The sequence below is a fragment of the Schistocerca gregaria genome, chromosome 2 (assembly GCF_023897955.1).
Source record: "Schistocerca gregaria isolate iqSchGreg1 chromosome 2, iqSchGreg1.2, whole genome shotgun sequence".
Lineage (NCBI taxonomy): Eukaryota > Metazoa > Arthropoda > Insecta > Orthoptera > Acrididae > Schistocerca > Schistocerca gregaria.
Window position 1 is genome coordinate 825,658,754 of NC_064921.1, and position 18,690 is coordinate 825,677,443.

At 39.2% G+C, this 18,690-nt stretch overlaps 1 protein-coding gene across 1 annotated transcript in view; it reads left to right on the plus strand.

Annotated features, from left to right (window-relative positions):
* The window catches only part of LOC126335171 (very-long-chain (3R)-3-hydroxyacyl-CoA dehydratase 2), a 72,610-nt gene extending 59,743 nt beyond the window's left edge, over positions 1 to 12,867 (plus strand). The window contains exon 5 of the mRNA XM_049998153.1: positions 12,640 to 12,867. Coding sequence (XP_049854110.1) covers positions 12,640 to 12,719 — 80 coding nt within the window. The 3' untranslated portion in view covers positions 12,720 to 12,867. The remainder of the gene's footprint in view (positions 1 to 12,639) is intronic.
* Positions 12,868 to 18,690: the final 5,823 nt, after the last annotated feature.

Here is an 18,690-nt window from a genome sequence, read left to right on the forward strand (position 1 = left end):
GATCCATTTCAGCTTTTTATGCCCTTGTTTTTCCTCATGTTTTTATGTATTTTTTAATTCTTCATTATGGACCCTTGTTCATTGCATGTGCACCAGTACAGAAAAGTTTCCCCTATTCCCAGCTAGAATACAGTCCCACATTGTGTTCATGCATTGTTGCCTAGCTCACGGAATCCCCACAAATGGCCTGACAATTAAATTATCAGTTGCTGGCTGAGAACACTCTTCCCACAATGACCTCTATCAGTTCAAATTCAGTCAATCTGTAGCCCTCACCACAATAGTCCTGCAAAACCATATGAATCAGGCCCAAACCTCCTTGCAATATTTCTTCTCCATCCGTAAAATTATCCTATTCTGCACTTCCAAATTCCTACATCCCATCTTCCAGAATGAAACACCCATTCTCCAGGAACTAGAGCAGCATGCACAATGCAGCCTGTAAAAACTCTCCAACCTTGATGAGTTTCCCAACTTGCATTACCAACGTCCACCAGCTCTACAAAAGCCTCCATCAAAACCCCCACTGCCCCTCCCCCCCCCCCCCCCCACCACCAACCCCTGATAGCTGACAGATCCTGTCTTACAGACCTAGTCCATTTACCACACCCTCAGAAACTCCCTCCCACCACCATACAGTATCCAAACCTAAACAGATGCAAAACACTGTCATGAACCAATCCTGCAAAAGCCTCAGTCCTACAGATGTGTCAGTCCTTTCCAAAGGCCTTGTCCTTTGCCCCAATACCAAATTCAGACATGCTGGACTTAAAGACCTTATCTCCTTCTCCCAGTCCCTACTGTGGTAACACATTTTCTCACCAACACAGCCAGTCAGTTTCAATCCAAAACCAATATTGAAACTTGCCTGACTCAGTTCATTCCTCCATCAAATCATGATCCATCCCCATTGCCCCCAAATGATCCCTTGTTAACTTTCCAGATTTTTTTAACATTGAACCTTGCCTTACTATCATTCCTCAAATCCCTGAACACGGAAACCAGTCTTACATCTGCACCTCCAGCCTAAAAACTGAACACAAACTTATAATCCTACCTGCCAACAAAGGCCTCATCACTGTGGTTATGAACCATAGGGATTAGTTGGGGAAGGGTCTCTAACAGTGTGGGACACAGCCACCTACAAACTCTACCACTGTGACCTCATTCCAGAAATCGAGCAAGATCTCCAGTCCCTCCTAAAACCCTTAGGTCCATCTGAGAAGCCCTGCCCCCAGTGTGTGTGTGTCTCTCTCTCTCTCCCCTCACTCCCACTGCTTCCCAAACTCCTACCTTTTGCATGGATCCATAAATCCATAAAACTACTACCCAGGACACCCCATTGTGGCCACTTACTTGCAGAATATCTGTTTCATGAACCAGCGCCTTCGCCTATTACCTCCCATATGAAATACACCAATCATTTCCCCATCAGCCCTCCACAGTTCCTGTTCCTTTAATACCTACATCTACATCTTCTTCTACATTTATACTCCGCAAGCCACCCAACGGTGTGTGGCGGAGGGCACTTTACATGCCACTGTCATTACCTCCCTTTCCTGTTCCAGTCGTGTATGATTCGTGGGAAGAACGACTGCCGCAAAGCCTCTGTGCACGCTCTAATCTCTCTAATTTTACATTCATGATGTCCTCGGGAGGTATAAATAGGGGGAAGCAATGTATTCGATACCTCATCCAGAAACGCACCCTCTCGAAACCTGGTAGCAAGCTACACCACGATGCAGAGCACATCTCTTGTAGAGTCTGCCACTTGAGTTTGCTAAACATATTCATAACACTATCACGTTTACCAAATAACCCTGTGACGAAATGTGCCACTCTTCTTTGGATCTTCTCTATCTTCTCTGTCAACCTGACCTGGTACGGATCCCACACTGATGAGCAAAATCAAGTATAGGTTGAACGAGTGGTTTGTAAGCCACCTCCTTTGTTGATGGACTACATTTTCTAACGACTCTCCCAATGAATCTCAACCTGGCACCCGCCTTACCAACAATTAATTTTATATGATCATTCCACTTCAAATCGTTCCGCACGCATACTCCCAGATATTTTACAGAAGTAACTGCTACCAGTGTTTGTTCCGTTATCATATAATCATACAATAAAGGATCCTTCTTTCTATGTATTCGCAGTACATTACATTTGTCTATGTTAAGTGTCAGTTGCCACTTCCTGCACCAAGTGCCTATCCGCTGCAGATCTTCCTGCATTTCGCTGCAATTTTCTAATGCTGCAACTTCTCTGTATACTACAGCATCATCTGCGAAAAGCCGCATGGAACTTCCGACACCGTCTAGTAGGTCATTTATATATATCTGATGCCCTACTCATCAGTGTTGACGCCACATCCCTTTACACCAACATTCCCAATTCCCATGGCCTTGCCACTATTGCACACTGCCTCTCCCAGTGGCCCAGCTGACTCCATACCTACAACCTCCTACATATTTACCAAGAATTACTTCTCCTTTAATGGTAAACTGTACAGACAAATTCATGATACAGCAATGGGCACCCGTGTGGCACCATCCCTATCCATGGATCATCTAGAGGAATCCTTCTTAACCACATAGTATCCCAAACTCCTCACCTGGTTCAGATTCATTGATGGCTTCTTCATGATTTGGACTGAGGGTGAAAGCACTGCATTCCTCCAGAACCTCAACACCTTCTCCCTCATTCACTTCATCTGGTCCTCCTCAACCCCTACAAGCCATCTTCCTCGATATTGACCTCACCTCAAGAAAGGCTACATCAGCGCCTCTGTCCACACTGAACCTGCCAACCACCAACAGTACCTCTACTTTAACAGCTGCAACCAATTTCAGCCACACATTATTATCACATCTATAGTGAAGGGCAGTCCCCCACCAAATTTGCCAAAAGTCTCACTGAGGCCTTAACAGGGTGAAATTACCCTCCCAACCTTGATCCAGAAACAGATCTACTGTCTCTTGTCTGTTCAGTCATCTACCATCTCCCACATATTCACTGTCAGACACCAAGGAGCACACCACATATGACTCATTGAAACCTGAAATTGATAACAGTGAGATTTTTGGGGACAGTTTGAGTGCATTTTGAAAGGGTATGCAAACGAGGAATGGTGATGTTGTGTTTGTTGCAGTAGACAAGAAGAAACTCAAATCCACCCAGACAGAAATTGAAGCAACATTTGAGATTGTTTGAGGCAAGATTCAGTATCAGAGATGGGCATAAAATGATAATTGGATCCTTCTATTGCTCACCAGCTCATCTTCTGATGTAACAGAAAACTTCAGGGGTAACTTCAGTTATCTTGTACATAAGTGCCGCATCATACTGTAATCATCTGAGGAGACTTTAATCATCCAACAATTAATTGGGAAAATTACAATTTTTGTTAGCGGTGGGCATTATAAGACATCCTGTGGAATATTACTAAATGCCTTCTCTGAAAACTACCTAGAATAGATAGAAACCCCACTCATAATAAGAATATATTGGATCTAATGGCAAAAAATAGACCTTATCTCTTTGGATTTCGACATTGAAGCAGGTATCAGTGACCAAGATGCGGTTGTGGCAACAATGATTATGAAAGTACAAAGGACAACTAAAAAAAAAAAAAAGGAGAAAAATCTTTGTATTCAGTAAAATTATTTAATTGGATAGGTAAAGAATCTACTCACCAAGTGGTGGCATAACACACAAAAAAAAAACCTGTTGCGATTGGGAAGCTTTCAGAGCCAGTGGCTCCTTCTTCAGGCAGAAGGGTTGAAGGGGAAGGAAGAAGGGTGAAGGAAAAGGACTGCAGAGTTCTAGGAAAAGGGATGTTGGGAAAGTCTCCCAGAACCGCAGGTCAGGGGAGACTTACCATACGGGATGAGAAGGAAAGACTGATTGTTGGGGACTGCATCGGACGCTATTTGAAAACCTGAGAGCTTAAAGGTGGACGACAGGGAAATACACAAGAGAGAGATTGCTACTAAAACATCGTGCACAACTTAATAAGAGTTAGAAGCTAAGTGCATTGTACATAATAGAGGTGGGAGGGGATGGTGAAAAATAGAAGGAAAGACAATGAAAGACATAGAAAACTAAAACAGGGTGAAGCAAAGAGTAGTTACAGTGGAGAGAAGCTGAGATGGAAGAAATTAATGTAAATTGAGGTCTGGTGGGTGGCGAGAACCAAGGACATGTCGTAGTGCTAGTTCTCACCTGCGGAGTTCTGAGAAACTGGTGTCTGGGGAAAGAACCCAGATGGCACGTGTGGTGAAACAGGGGCCAAGGTCACGAATGTCATGTTGTAGAGCATGCTCTGCAACAGGATATTGTGTGTTGCCAGTATATACCCTCTGCCTGTGCCCATTCATCCTAATTGATAATTTGGTGGTAGTAATGCAGATGTAGAAAGCTGAACAGTATATACATAATACCTAGTATATGACATGTCATTTCGCAGGTGGCTCTCCCTTTGATAGTATGTGTTTTGCCAGTTACAGGGCTATTGTAGGTGGTGGTAGGAGGGTGCAGAGGACAAGTCTTGCAGTGGGGACAGTCACAGGGATTGACGCCACAGGTTAGGGAGGTAGGTGCAGAAGGAGCATAGGGTTTGACAAGAATATTGCAGAGATTGGGAGAGCAACAGAAAGCTATTCTAAGTCCAGTGGGCCACCCAGTCATCACTCCCACTCCCATCCACTTCCATCATTCACTGGTGCTGCTGCTCACTTTATGGCTTCAGTTGCCAGAGACTGCAGTCTGTGTGTGTGTGTGTGTGTGTGTGTGTGTGTGTGTGTGTGTGTGTGTGTGTGTGTTTGTTTTTACAAAGGCCTTGCTGGCCGAAAGCTTATTTGTGGTGACAGTCTTTTTGTTGTGCATATTTGTGACTCAGCAAGAGATCTGCCCCACCTGAAAAGGTGAATGAACTGAGTATTAGTGTCAGTAGTGTTGAGAAACAGCTGAAATCGTTTGCTCCAGGGCCCAAAGGAATCCCTATCAGATTCTGTACAGAATTTGCAGCTGAGTTATCCCCTTTTCCATCTGTAATCTATCACATATACCTTGAACAAAAAACTGTGCCCAGCACAGGCCACTTTTCTACAAGAAGGGTAGTAGAAGTAATTCACAAAACTACTATCCAGTATTGTTGTCATTTATTTGTTGTAGAATCTTAGAACATATTCTGAGCTCAAACTAATGAGGTACCGTGGACAGACTGACCTTCTCAATTGCAAACAGCATGGATTCCGAAAACATTGGTCATGTGAAACCCAGCTCACACCTTTCTCACAAGACATACTGAAAGCTTTGGATCAAGGCAGTCAGGCAGATGCAGTATTTCTTGATTTCTGAAAAGCATTAGACTAAGTCCATAGATAAGCTTACTGTCAAAAATATCAAGTGAAATTTGTGACTGGATTGAGGCCTTTTGTGGTAGGGAGGACACAACATGTTATCTTGGCTGGAGAGTTGTTGTCATATGTAGAACTAACTGCAGGTGTGGTTCAGGGAAGTGTGTTGATATTCTTGTTATATATTAATGACGTTGCAGGTAATACTAGTAGCTACTGACTTTTTGTAGCTGATGCAGTTATCTATGATGAAGTACGGTCTGAAAGAAGCTGCATAAATATTGAGTCACAACTTCATAAGATTTCAAAGTGGTGCAAAGATTGGCAACTTGCTTTAAATGTTCAGAAATGTAAAATTGTGCACTTCACAAAATGGAAACAACCAGCTCATGCAAATACCTGAGCGAGATATGAAATGGAACAATCACATAGTCTCAGTTGCAGGTAAAGCGGGTGGTAGACATTGGTTTATTGCTAGAATACTGGGGAAGTGCAGTCAGTTAACAAAGGAGATTGCTTACAACTAGCTTTAGAATATCACTCAGGTGTGTGGGTGGACCTGTACCAGAGAGGACTAACAGGTGATGCTGAATGTATATACAGAAGGGCAGCACAAATGGTCACAGGAATGTTTGATCTGTGGGAGAGTTCACAGAGATACTGAAGGAACTGAACTGGCATACTCTTGAATATAGACATAAACTGCCCTGAGAAAGTCTATTAACAAAGTTTCAAGAGCCAGCTTCAAATGATGACATTATGAATTACTACAACCTCCTATGGAGCACTTGAATAGGATTTTTAAGGATAAGATTAAAACAATTATTGCTTGCACAGAGACATTCTGTCAGTCAGTCTTCCCCCGCTCCATACTTGAATGGAATGGGAAGAAACCCTAATAACTTGTACAAAGTGGTGTACCCTCTGCTCTGCCCCAAGACTGGAGCAACTGAATCGCATTCTCCAGCAGGGTTTTGGCTACTTCTCGTTGTTTCCTGAAATGAGGAATGTCCATCCCTACACTAACCCTGTTCGCAGCCCCTAGCCTCAAGGTTCATATTCCTGAAATGGACCTAAAAGTAGAACCTGTCCAATACGTCCTACCACCGCCATGTACTCCAGTCCTGTCAGTGGCATCTCTTACCCCATTGAATGCAAGGCTACCTGTGAAAGCAGCCCTCTGATACACAAAAACAAAGCTGCTCACACTGTGCCACTTTCTATTTGGAGATAACAACTAACAGGCTCTCTGTGTGCATGAATGGCCACAACCAAACTGTGGTCATGAGACAGCTGGACCATCCAGTTGCTGAAGATGCTGCCAAACATGATGTGTTTCACTTCAATGACTGCACCACAGCCTGTGCAATTGGGATCCTTCTTACCAACACCAGCTTTTCTGAACTGCGTAGGTGGGAACCTCATTCTCATAACCCCCCTGGCCTCAACTTTCACTAGTGCCTGTCCTTCACCCCCTTTCCTGCTCCAGCACTACTAATGCCTTCTTTTCCTCCTGTGCACTTACTAGTCTTTCCCCTTCTCTGTGTCTCTCCTATCCCCTTCCATAGCACAGCCTCCCGATACTTCACCGAGAATTTCTATCATGCCACTCCATAGCAGTACATCAGCTTTCCTGTTTGATACTCTGATATTCCTCCCTCATCCAACCCCATGCCTCCTTGTTAAACTCATTACCCACCCCAGATTGCTGCCCATGTAAGACACATGAACAGAGCCCACAGTTGGGTCAGAGAGATCCTAAACAGTAGCCATGTGTTGCCGAGGCATATGTGTGTGTGCTTGTGATGCTAATTTAAGATAGTACTCGTACATAGCTAAGGGTTTGCGTACCTGAAACATATGTTGGTACCTAGCTGCTTCCACAATCTTTGATGATCATTGGATAAATCCTGCACTTGTCAGTAAAGGGAACCCAACACCATAGAACCTGGTTTTCAGTTGCCTGCATTTTTAACACCTGATGCTGCTGAGTAGTTTGTCCTGTTGTTTGCAGTGTATATTCAAGAAGTGAAATGGCTTTGTGTAGGTGGTTGTGTACTGTTTGGATGGACACATCCCTTCTAGTTGCCTCCAAAAAGAACATCTGCAGTTCTGTTGCATTCTCATCAGGTTACGTAAGAGTCACAATTTGTAGGTAATGGTTATTGCCTGGTTGTTTCTGACTGCCGGTGACCACTAAGAGGCAGATTTTCAATGTTTTATGTCTCACAGTAGTGGTTGAATCTTGGAATGACATCACTTCAGTGTACACCAGTTCACTGACAACTTTCCATATTGGCAGTCCTTCTTGCTGTTAAGTGACAATGCTCACTTGAAACTCCGATGACTGTTGGATCCATGTTGACAGATTGAAGTGAGTCCCCATGGTGCATTGCTCCATTCATGATAGGAGACGTAGCCTGTTCCACTGAACTACGCTGAATAAAGTTTTAGTTTTACCTCCTTTACACAGATAGCTGTATGTAGTGATTTTCTGTCACCCAAGGAGTATTGAGAAATAATGTGTGTTGCTGACTAAAAACCACCAACTATGAAGTCATGGAGGTAAAAAAAATTTAATCAGTTTGTCACTGTGTGTGCAACACAATTTTGACAAAGTGGGTCTGTAGTGTTTTTGGAAAAGGGTTGTGGTGTGAGAGAATGGAAATTGATTCCAGCAGCAGCAGAAGATTATTTTTATTTTTTGTTTATATTAAGTTGTCTTGGTTTTAGAAATAATTTTTTGTTGGCAAAAGGAAAAGTATAGATGTGTGGAAATACTTTCCTCTACCTTGAATAAAAAGGTTATCGCAGTTTTTTGTAAAGCATAAAGCCTTGAAATAACAGTACATATTTACTTGAGAATTACAGCTCAGAAACTATCCTAGTGCAAAAAAATTCTAATCTACTAATTATCATAACAAATTTCTGTTACAAGATTTAAAAAATAACACACAAATACTATTGGAAAATTGAATTTTCAAAAAGAAATGAGTGTAGAAGTACACAAAAGAATGTTGTCGTAGTACTAAAATAAAATGGACACAAATGACAGGAGTTATCTCTTTATTGCTTTTCTTCTGCACAGCACTGAGGAAAGATTCCAAAAATATTGAAAGAATGATATGAAATTAGATGTAAATATGTATTGCACACTTAAGATAACAAGGTTGGTCCTATGCTCTCAAATTTTGAAAAGTTTTTCATTCAGTGCTTAAGTACATATGTAAACAGATAAAAGTAAATGGCTTGCTGGAAAGAAAATTTCTCAGCAGATATGACTGAAAAAACGCTTATTTGCAAATAAATTGAGGAGCATTTTTTCAAAACATAAACTATGCAAAAAAAAAAAATTAAAATTGAGTTAGGTGTGATAATGGCTGAATGTTGACCTTTCACATCAACTCCTGAACCAAGTTTTTGCAAAAGTCGACTACTGCCGTGTATATGAACACTCCAAATAACAAGTTTTTGGCAAAAGATGATATATGCATTCTTACAGTTATAGCAACAGTCAATAAATGCAAAATAATTACTCTCTCTTGTCTTGGCTCTGTTTCTGCTGAAAACAGTGAACAATAATGGTATATATTGGTTGCATTAATTGATTTTACTCATTGTTGTAACATTTATTGGCAAGAATAGTGTTGCAACCAGGTTTCATTGTCATTAGAACACCTGCAGCTTACTTTTACACAAGTGTTCACTCAGTGCTCACATGTACACCTCCAAAGAAGTATTGCAGATAGTGGATGACTCTGAAAATGTCATACAGGTTAAAGAATGTTTTGATGCGAGAAAATCCCAATTCAAGAAAAGCTTACATCAACCTAAAATGCAAAGAAGAATGTAAAAATGAACTTATTATTAAATGCAATCATGGACTTGACGTTTTGCCTTCTAAAGCTACAGGAATGAAAGAATACAAAGCTTCTGAACTCTGCTATGAAGATATTTTCCACTTTCATTGTCACATGACATCATTGAATAAAATGGATCAAGATAAGTTTCTGTTAAGATTTATTAATATTTCTCCACCTCAGTGCAGAGTAGTGGACACCCAGAAAGCAAAAAGGAGAAAAAAAAGTGACACTCAAGTATACCGTTAGAGAAAGGAGTATTGAAGTAGTGCCTGTTGGTGCTGCCATATTCCAAGGAGTACCTGTCTTGTCAAAGGATAGGTTATACTATCCAACAAACAGGTTCCATAAAGAAAGAGTGTTGCTAACAGAAAGGACGGGGAGCTATAGAACAAGAAACCATCACAATGAGGTAACTATTGCCTTTAAGAATGATATGAAAAGATATATAAATGCAGAGATAGCCACCATGAAAGGGGGAAGTCTATAAGAGGTTATTTGCCTTCAGATCTCACAGTCAATAAAATGTTACAGAGGTTCTGAAAAAAATTGGACTGAAACAGTGTTCTTTTTCAAAATACAAGTATATGTTTGACAAACATTTCAACCCACTATTCAGGACACCTCATTCCAATACCTGTTCCACTTGTTAGTTTGGTTTAATGAAAATAAAAGCTAAAACGTGTCTGCAGAAGAAGAATTAACTACAAACTAGACACAGATTATATAAAATTCGTGCAAAACTTGATATAAAGAAGGAAGATGATAATAGTTTCATTAAGATGTGCTTTGATGTACAACAAAAGCAGCGTATTCCAAGACTATTAATCAGTGAGGTTTTCTATGTTGGACAAGTATGGTTACACAATCTGTGCATCATGATCCATGCTAAGAAGCAAAAAAGTGATAGCATTATATTCTACACCTGGCTGGACACAGAATCTTCAAAAGGATGCAGTGAAGTTGCTTTGGCTTTGCTGGACTTTCTTTCAGACTTAGATAAAAAATACCAGTTGATGGCACCAATACTGTACATCTGTTCTCAGATTCTTGCAGCAGCCGAAGTAAAAACAGTTGTGTGATGGTGATGCTTACAGCATTTTTGGAAAACAGCTCAAAATTCAATAATATTCATATCTTCTTCCTTGTTCATGGCCATAGTTACGTGTCTCCAGACAGAGTGTTTGGTAGAATTGAGAAGTCTTACAGAAAAAAAAAGAAAACATCTGGTCTTCTAAAGAATATTACAGTATTTTAGAAGAGCATGGTACCATCAAAGTTCTAAATACAGACTGGACTGTGTTAAAGATAGTGCACAGAGAGTACTAAAATCCAAACCATTATTCTAAATGAACAGTCAGCATGTCATCTCATACAGGAAAACAAAGAAAATTGTTAATGTGTCACTAAGTGGTACATTCTTTGGAGATCCCGTACAAGTTGAAATCCTGAAATGAATGAAATCATGCATAAAGCAGTACTACCATTCACCCTCCACTCTTTTACCAAAACAAAATGTGGTAACCAAAGAAAAGATGTTTCTGCCTTGCTAAAGTATTTTGAAATTCCAGAGGATGCAAAGGAGTTTTACAAAGATGTCCTACACAGGGAACGTATAAATGTAAGAGGGAAAACCTGAGAATAACAATGTGACTGTAACATACAATACTTTTTGTGTAATTCATTTTATACTTCATGTAGTATTGACAAACTAAAGAATTACCTGAAAATAGTTATCACTGCTGTTATTTTATTATGCCACTGTATTTCTAACATTATTGTTTGTATTTCATTACACCACTTTTAATAACGCCAGTGAGATGTAGTAGTTGTGTAAAAATTCAAATGCTCAAACATATATATCTAGGTGAAAACGGAAAAACTTATTTTATGAAAAACTGTACCTGTTGTATTTATTGAGATTTGAAAAAATGCTCCTCAATTTTGAGTGTGACCCAGACCAGTCTGCATTACTATTTATATCTACTATTAAACAGGTGTCAGAATTTTTGAAGACCACATAATTGTTTATGGGAGACTATGCTGAGGAAAAGTGCACCATTAACCTGGCTTTTACAATATTTCAGCACTGTATAAATACTGGTAAACAGCTGTAAATGTATAGAATGATATGATTTTGAACTGAAGTAAATACACATTTTGTGACATATGACAGCAAGATAAAGGAAAGTTAAATATTGGGCACAAAGTTCAATTCAAATGGGAATGCCTCAGCATGCAAAAGAGAATGAACACACATTAAGTTATGTACACAGCAGATGTATCAGATCGAAAAGTGCAGTTCATCTCTGAACAAGACAGCTTATGAAATGGTTGTGTGTTGCATAACAGAGTATTAATATGGCATGGAAGATGTGAGAAAAATGTAAATAATCTGTGTGAAAAAATAAAAACTCATTGAATAATAGAAATGTTGAGTCATAGATGGACACATAAAAGATACTGGAAATGTAGTTAGCTTACAGACATATCTGTTTCAAGTTAGAATACAGAAAAAGAATTTGTCTGAAGGCTAACAAAATTTTCAGAGTTAAATATTGCTCATATTGTGAAATTGACATAAGATTAAACCAACAGTGGATACTAAACACACACAAGTTGACAGCACAGATGATCATGTGTTTGTTTAACTTATTGTTTCGTATAAATCAGTATTGGCAGACACTTGAGAAAAAAGTTGACACTCTCGGGCGGGGGAGGGGGGGAGATACTAAAATTAAATAAATGCTTTCCTATTCACATGCCATCCATAAATGGAAACGCTTAATATATGATTATATGATGCCCTGAACATTTGCTGTATATTTCATAACAATTCTAGTTTGTAATTGTAAAGACACCCTAAATGTGCTTTTTGATTATGAATAGGCCAAAGTGAAACATAGTCACTGACTCCACTTGACTTACTATCACCTTGTGCCTCTTCCTAACAAACTCTTGTTCTAGACCAGATATACAGTTAAAATGAGACAATTCTAAGAACTGAGATGAATACGCCTCACAGCACACCGAATATTTGTTCTCATAACGTATTACACATTTGTTCAGGCCAAATCATTCTTCACATGATTGATGCAATTTGACAGTTGCAATTGCTTGCATTTGTTGCTACCTCCTACACAGCATATTGTCCATAACTCAAGGTTATTCCCATATCACCAAGACTACCTTTTGTACTTCTGAATCTTTATTTATTTTAACACTTTGTCTGTGATGTTCCAGAGGTATCAGATTAGAAATTCAGAAGCACACACACTAAAAGCAACATTTTGGTGGATTTCTACTTTACTTCTCACGGACTTTTTAATAGAATTAAAAATTGTAAAACTTACATGTTCGTGTCATTTAGTTTATGACATTTTATAAGCACTTTAACATAAAGTTTCATTTGCTTACAGTATTCCCAAAATTGTTCCTGCATATGGTTTCTCAAAGAAGGAAGTTTTTAGGAAGTCCTTCCACCAAGAAGGAAAAATAAATAAAGGGAGAGAAAAGGGTGTTTGAATAAGACAATAATTTGTTGAAGGCAAAGGAATATATATATATGTATGTGTGATTTTTAAGAGAATCTTGTTTTATACATATTTTATATTGATGTTCTAAAAATAAAAACTTTTGTAAAACTATGATCTTTGTTTTTGTGGCTGAATTCTTCACAAAGTACTCTTCATTCTGAACACACACTACCCCATAATCGCCACTTTAACAGCACTCTGAAGTTGTATTTTTAGATATTGTTTGCCTACTTCATTTGTATAACAATGCAAAATTTTCCATTTTTGAAATATTATAAGGAGACAGTGTAGACTCATTCATGGCATTTATGAGTTTAAATTTAATATATGGAAGTTCCAAGTTTTTCATTGCTGCCATGTCTGGAAAAACATTGATATTTTTTCATGTATTTCCATGCCAGATCACACTCAGCGTGACCACGTGTATCCTTTTCTTCAGACATTTATAATAGACACAATGACAAGAACAGATTGTAATGACCTTGCATACAGACATGTTTGAATATGTTATCAGTGCATTATAGACTAACATTAAAAAAAAAAAAAAACTGTAACACCAAGGAGGAGCCATGGGGCTGAACTGAACTTTATGCCATACATCAAGTTTGTAACAACACCCAAATGGTTAAGATGCCCGAGTCTCGGACTTTGGTGTGGTGTGAAGCCCCATATGCAATAATTAGTCTCTAAACATCATGACATGGAACCAAATAGGACCTGTTTATGATCCCGGGGAACATGCGGGGTCCTGCCCACTCGTCTCATATAGGATGCCTAAAGGATCTGCATTCTCAGAATGCTATAGAACAATTCAAGCAAATCATGTTAATAGTTTTCATTATGAATAAAAAGATTGACAATACTTAACTTTGAACTTACAATGGTGTTGCAAGTGATGGGTGACATTCAACCAAAGTCCTTTGCTGTTTACAAGGTCCATGGAAGCAGTTGGTATGGATACATGTCACTCCTATTGTAGTGCTCTCCTAGTACTGTGCTAATATGTCCAGCTGAGGCTAGCAGGAGCGGCACTTATACTTTCTTTGGCTAGAGGGCGTTCCTCGTGTGGTGTGGTCCTAGTCAGCGCACCTTTGGCCGTCGTCATCTTACCACCTTCTCTGCTCTTGCATTCTTCATCTTCATTCCGGTGCTTGTGGTTATGCCAGAACAGAACATTATCCCCACACTTTAGTCTACAAAGCATCAACAGTGCTTACTGGAGGACCATGACATCCAAATTTCCAGCCAACCAATCCCTAAGCATCTTGAAATGGCAACATGTTAGGCACATTTACAGACCATGTAACCAATAGTTTCTGTGTCACATTGTGGTAGTACATTGTCCTACTGAAATATGAATTGTGAAATTACTTAATGGAAGAACTGTACCTGGGGCCCTAGAACCTCTTCTAGGTGATACCTCCTGTCCAGACTGCCTTCAGTATGTAGTTTCCAGCTGGCCAAGGGTGATGCTGAGTGGTGGGCTATTGGGGCTCAGTGACAGACTGGTTGTTGAAGAGACACTTTCTTGCTTTTAATTACAACATGTCTTCATTTTCACTGAGAGGCAGTCACACCTCACTCTGGCATTGCAGCCAAAGCTCTGAAGTCAGCAGCTTACTCCTTCTTGCTGCACTGGCTCTCTGCTGTCAAATGACAATGCCCAGGCAATCGAGGTGTGGCCTCCACAGTGAAGAGGGATGACTGCTATGCATGGGGCATGACCCATTGCCTTCTGGCAAGAGTCTGGCAGTGACTGGTTTAGATGGCAGGCCCACTATGCTGCAGTGCCAAGTCCCTCAGAGTGGATGTAGTACAGAGGTGGCTACCCTGTCCCGATCTAGATCCCATGGCTACAGCTGGCAGCATTGTTGTCTTGTTGTCTAGGGTAGTCCTGGCTTCATATTGTTACTGGTGGGCTCCAAATGCCTTGGTCTCAAAATGCACAGTTATTTATACTGTTCTAGGGTGCATCTGTTGCACTGTTGCCTATCTCCTGGTCACATAGCTCATAACATAGTTCTAGCTGTGGTGTGGTGACACCGTCCTTCCTGCTCTGGCTATTACCACCATGCAGTGCAGGGTCTACAGAACACAGCTAGCCTGTCTCACAATCCTTTTTCATGCATGCTGCTATAACTAGAGGTCTGCACGAATAAGAAAAGTGCAATTTGCATCCGCAAGGTCCTAATCCGCGACTGCATCCGCATCCGCAGCAATTAATCCGCATCCGCAAGTTCCTTATCTGCATCCGCATATATTTAAGTTTTGAATAAGTAATTAATAGTAATAGACAGTAGTACTTAGAATTATGGTATGTAATGACATAGTTATTGTTAGGGTGCCATTTCTGCGACAACTTAACTACTTTTGACTTCTTAAATCACAGTAAATGCTCTATACCTACTCTAATTGGCTGGTAAATTAAAAGACACATTATTATTTTGGATGATTTGAATATTTTGTAAGTTTTCAATGTGATCAGAATAATCTTTCACGGGATATCACAGTCACAGCTTGTTGGTGGTCGTGAGCCGTAGTTTGATGTCACACTTGTAATTAATTACAAGGCTCGCCGTGCCACCGCTCCGGCCGGGCTGTTTCACTGTTCACAAAGAGCGACAATGCTCAGCGGCTGCAAATGTTACTGTAGTGCACGCAAAAATTTAGGTAGGCACTTATGAGATCATCATTACCTAGTTTAATAATATTGACGTGTTAGCTGTTGAATATTCTTGGTGTGAAGAGTAAAAACTTAAAATTGAGCTCTTTAATATGAAAATTACAACAAAACAAATTGCTTGTTAAATATTTCCTTCTTTTACCTAATGCTACTTTAATGTTCTTGTTGGGAATAGTAAAAATACTAACAATATGTTGAGGAAATTCTTTGCTATAAATATTACAATAAAAACTCAAAGACTTCAGATTAAATATTTTCATCTTGTGCTTGCTTCCGATTCAAATTCTGTAAAAGAAAGAATCAGATGAAACAAAATTGTAACTAATTCAGATAAGCCCAAAAAATACAGTGAAGTAAGAGAAGCTGTACAAGTACCTTTTTAGTTTGGAAGATTACTATGCAGGAACACGATGTTATCAATCGTCTGTGGCTTCAGAAACGTCCGTCGGTCCTGCATTATTTGTCCCACAGTAGAGAAGCTTCTCTCAGATGGCGCGCTGGACGTTGGAATGCAGTGCATGAAGTATGCGAGTTTGGAAAGATGCGGATAGACGTTTTCACGTCCATGCCACCAAGCTATCAGGTCGATGCCTTCCGAAAACTGGACTTTATCATTCGCATATCTGAGAATTCCATCTGACGCAAAGTCAAGATCTCTCGTCGATTCATCTTCATTCATTCTTTCTGAGGAATCTTCAAATTCATTAAAAAGTACGCCAGACTTCTGTTTCTCGCAACATAATTTTTCGCTTCCTTTACAACTTCATCTTTTTCGGCATTGCTAAGAAATGTTAGGTTTTTATATTTTGGATTCAAAAATGTTGCAAGTTAATGGGTTACTGTTATGTCCCATTTGATTTTATTATGGAAGTTATTTCTTTTGGTGATGTGAGTGACATATTCATGTACCTGAAGCTATTTGTAAAGGTTAGTTTCAGATATTCAAGGGCATTATTTACTGATCCTGACAATCCCATTCTATCAGTAACGGATATAAAGTACTTGTTAAATAGATTTGCCACACTATGCCCATCGGTTACTAATGTGTCATCTACCCTTAGTGCTATTTGCTCCTGTTCCTTTCTGGTTCTACCAGTCTTCTCTTTCACTATATCCCATATTGTTTTTATTTTGTTCCCTGACATTGCTATCTTCTTCTCGTATTGTATTTGTTTAGATGCCTGAATTACTTTTTTTAATATTTTACAGTATTCCTTGTATTTAGCTAAATCATCAGCATTGGAGCTATTCTTGGTCGACAGATACATTTTCGTTTTTGTCTTACAGGAAATCTTTATTCGTTGGGTGACCCATGGTTTTATTATAGACTTCTGTTTAATTTGAGTAACTTTTAGAGGAAAACAGTTTTCGAACATGGTACTGACATTGTTCATGAATGTGTTATATTTTTCATTCATGTTATGAGCACTATAAACATCTGTCCAGTTCATATCTTTGAGCAGTTTTCTAAAACACTCAATTTTTGGTTGATCTCTCCTGTACTCAGATTTAGCAGTCTTGATAATCTGCTTAGAATTTACATCTACAACAAGGAGCTGCATGTCATGATCTGATAGTCCATTTATTACAGGTTTTATGATATGATTTTGTTCCTTTGTTTTGTCTATAAAAATGTTATCAATGGCTGTCCTTGAGGATTTAGTGATCCTAGTTGGAAAGTTTACAGTGTGAGTTAGATTGAAGGACAACATTACTAACTGCAGTAAATGTTTGCTGGAAGATTGAATTAGAAAATCTGTATTAAAGTCACCAGCAATAAAAATTTCTTTGTTTCTTACTGTTAAATAACCCAAAAGAGCTTCTAGATGATTTATGAATAGATTATAATTTCCTGCAGGTGCTCGGTAAATAGTTACTATTATATCGGATCTGTTATGGAACTCTACTTCTGTTGCACATGCTTCTAGATGCTGCTCTAAACAGACTTTATTAACGTCAACATTTTTGAATTTATGGCAGTTTTTAATAAGATTCCAAGAATGTCAACAGACTTGAAGTTTTCAACCAACATTGCAACATATGTACTGGGAAGATGCCTTGCTCATTATCTGCAGATGACCTGCGGATACCTGCGCTGATCGCGATTTTATCCACCAAGTAACAAATACCGCAGATATCCGCATCCATGCAGACCTCTAGATATAACCTACATGTCGCCACATTGTGCTTAGTGGGCAGCAGTGGCTAATGCAATGCTCCAGGACAGCTTCTTTGCCAAGACGAGTTAGCAATGTTACAAATAGGTATGCATCAAGATTACACATTGTGTGCAATCCGAGAGAGGTTGTAACACTATTGTGTATCACTAGCAACTGGACATTTAGTCCTGTCACCGGAAAGGCACATATATAAGTAACATATATCACTCTGGCATGAAACACGCTACTGTTACCCTCTGAGAGGATTCTGAAGAATGACTGCTATGTGTCTAATGGACAAGGGAATCAGACTATAATTTTGATTTTGGTGAAATTAACAGAAAAACTAGACTTTATACTTGGGAGCTAAAGAAAGTGATAAAATTATAAATAAATTTAAAAAAATGGTCACCAGCCCAATTAGGCACATTAATTTGGAAATATATGTATATGAGAAAATTGAATATTGGTTATTGAAGTTACTTTTGTCAAGATTTCCATTTTGAATAGCAAACGGGATACAAATTGACACACTGCACTCTTGTACTGTGTGTAGCAGCAGTTACCAATAACATACAAACCAGTAAACTATGGGGAGTAAATTCGCACCAAGCTCATACTAATGACAGCCACACTCAAGAGCATTACTTAATCAAATACTGAAATATCACTGCATGAAGTGCAGAACCAAATTTGGACATGAGGGGCTTCTATCTTGACCGACATGAAAAAACACGAAGATGAATAATATCATAAATACACTGTTTAAGCTCCTCTACAAATGTCAGTTTTCCTTAGCAACAGTGACAGTTGTTTTATCCTAATAGGTGGAGAATATGATGGGGACCCATAAACTAGTTTAGTTTCACTAGACAGCCCTCTTTGATTATTGCAGTAGTGAAGACTAATTAAAAAAACTAATCATTCACTTCACTTGGGGTGGTTCATAAATTACTTTGCAAGATAATAAAATACAACACTGGGTATAGTTAACTTCAAACCAAAGCCACACTAGTTTTGAAAATGAGCATTACTTCACTTCTAACATTACCGTTGTAAATCTGTTCATTAAAGGTTTGTATGTATTTGCCT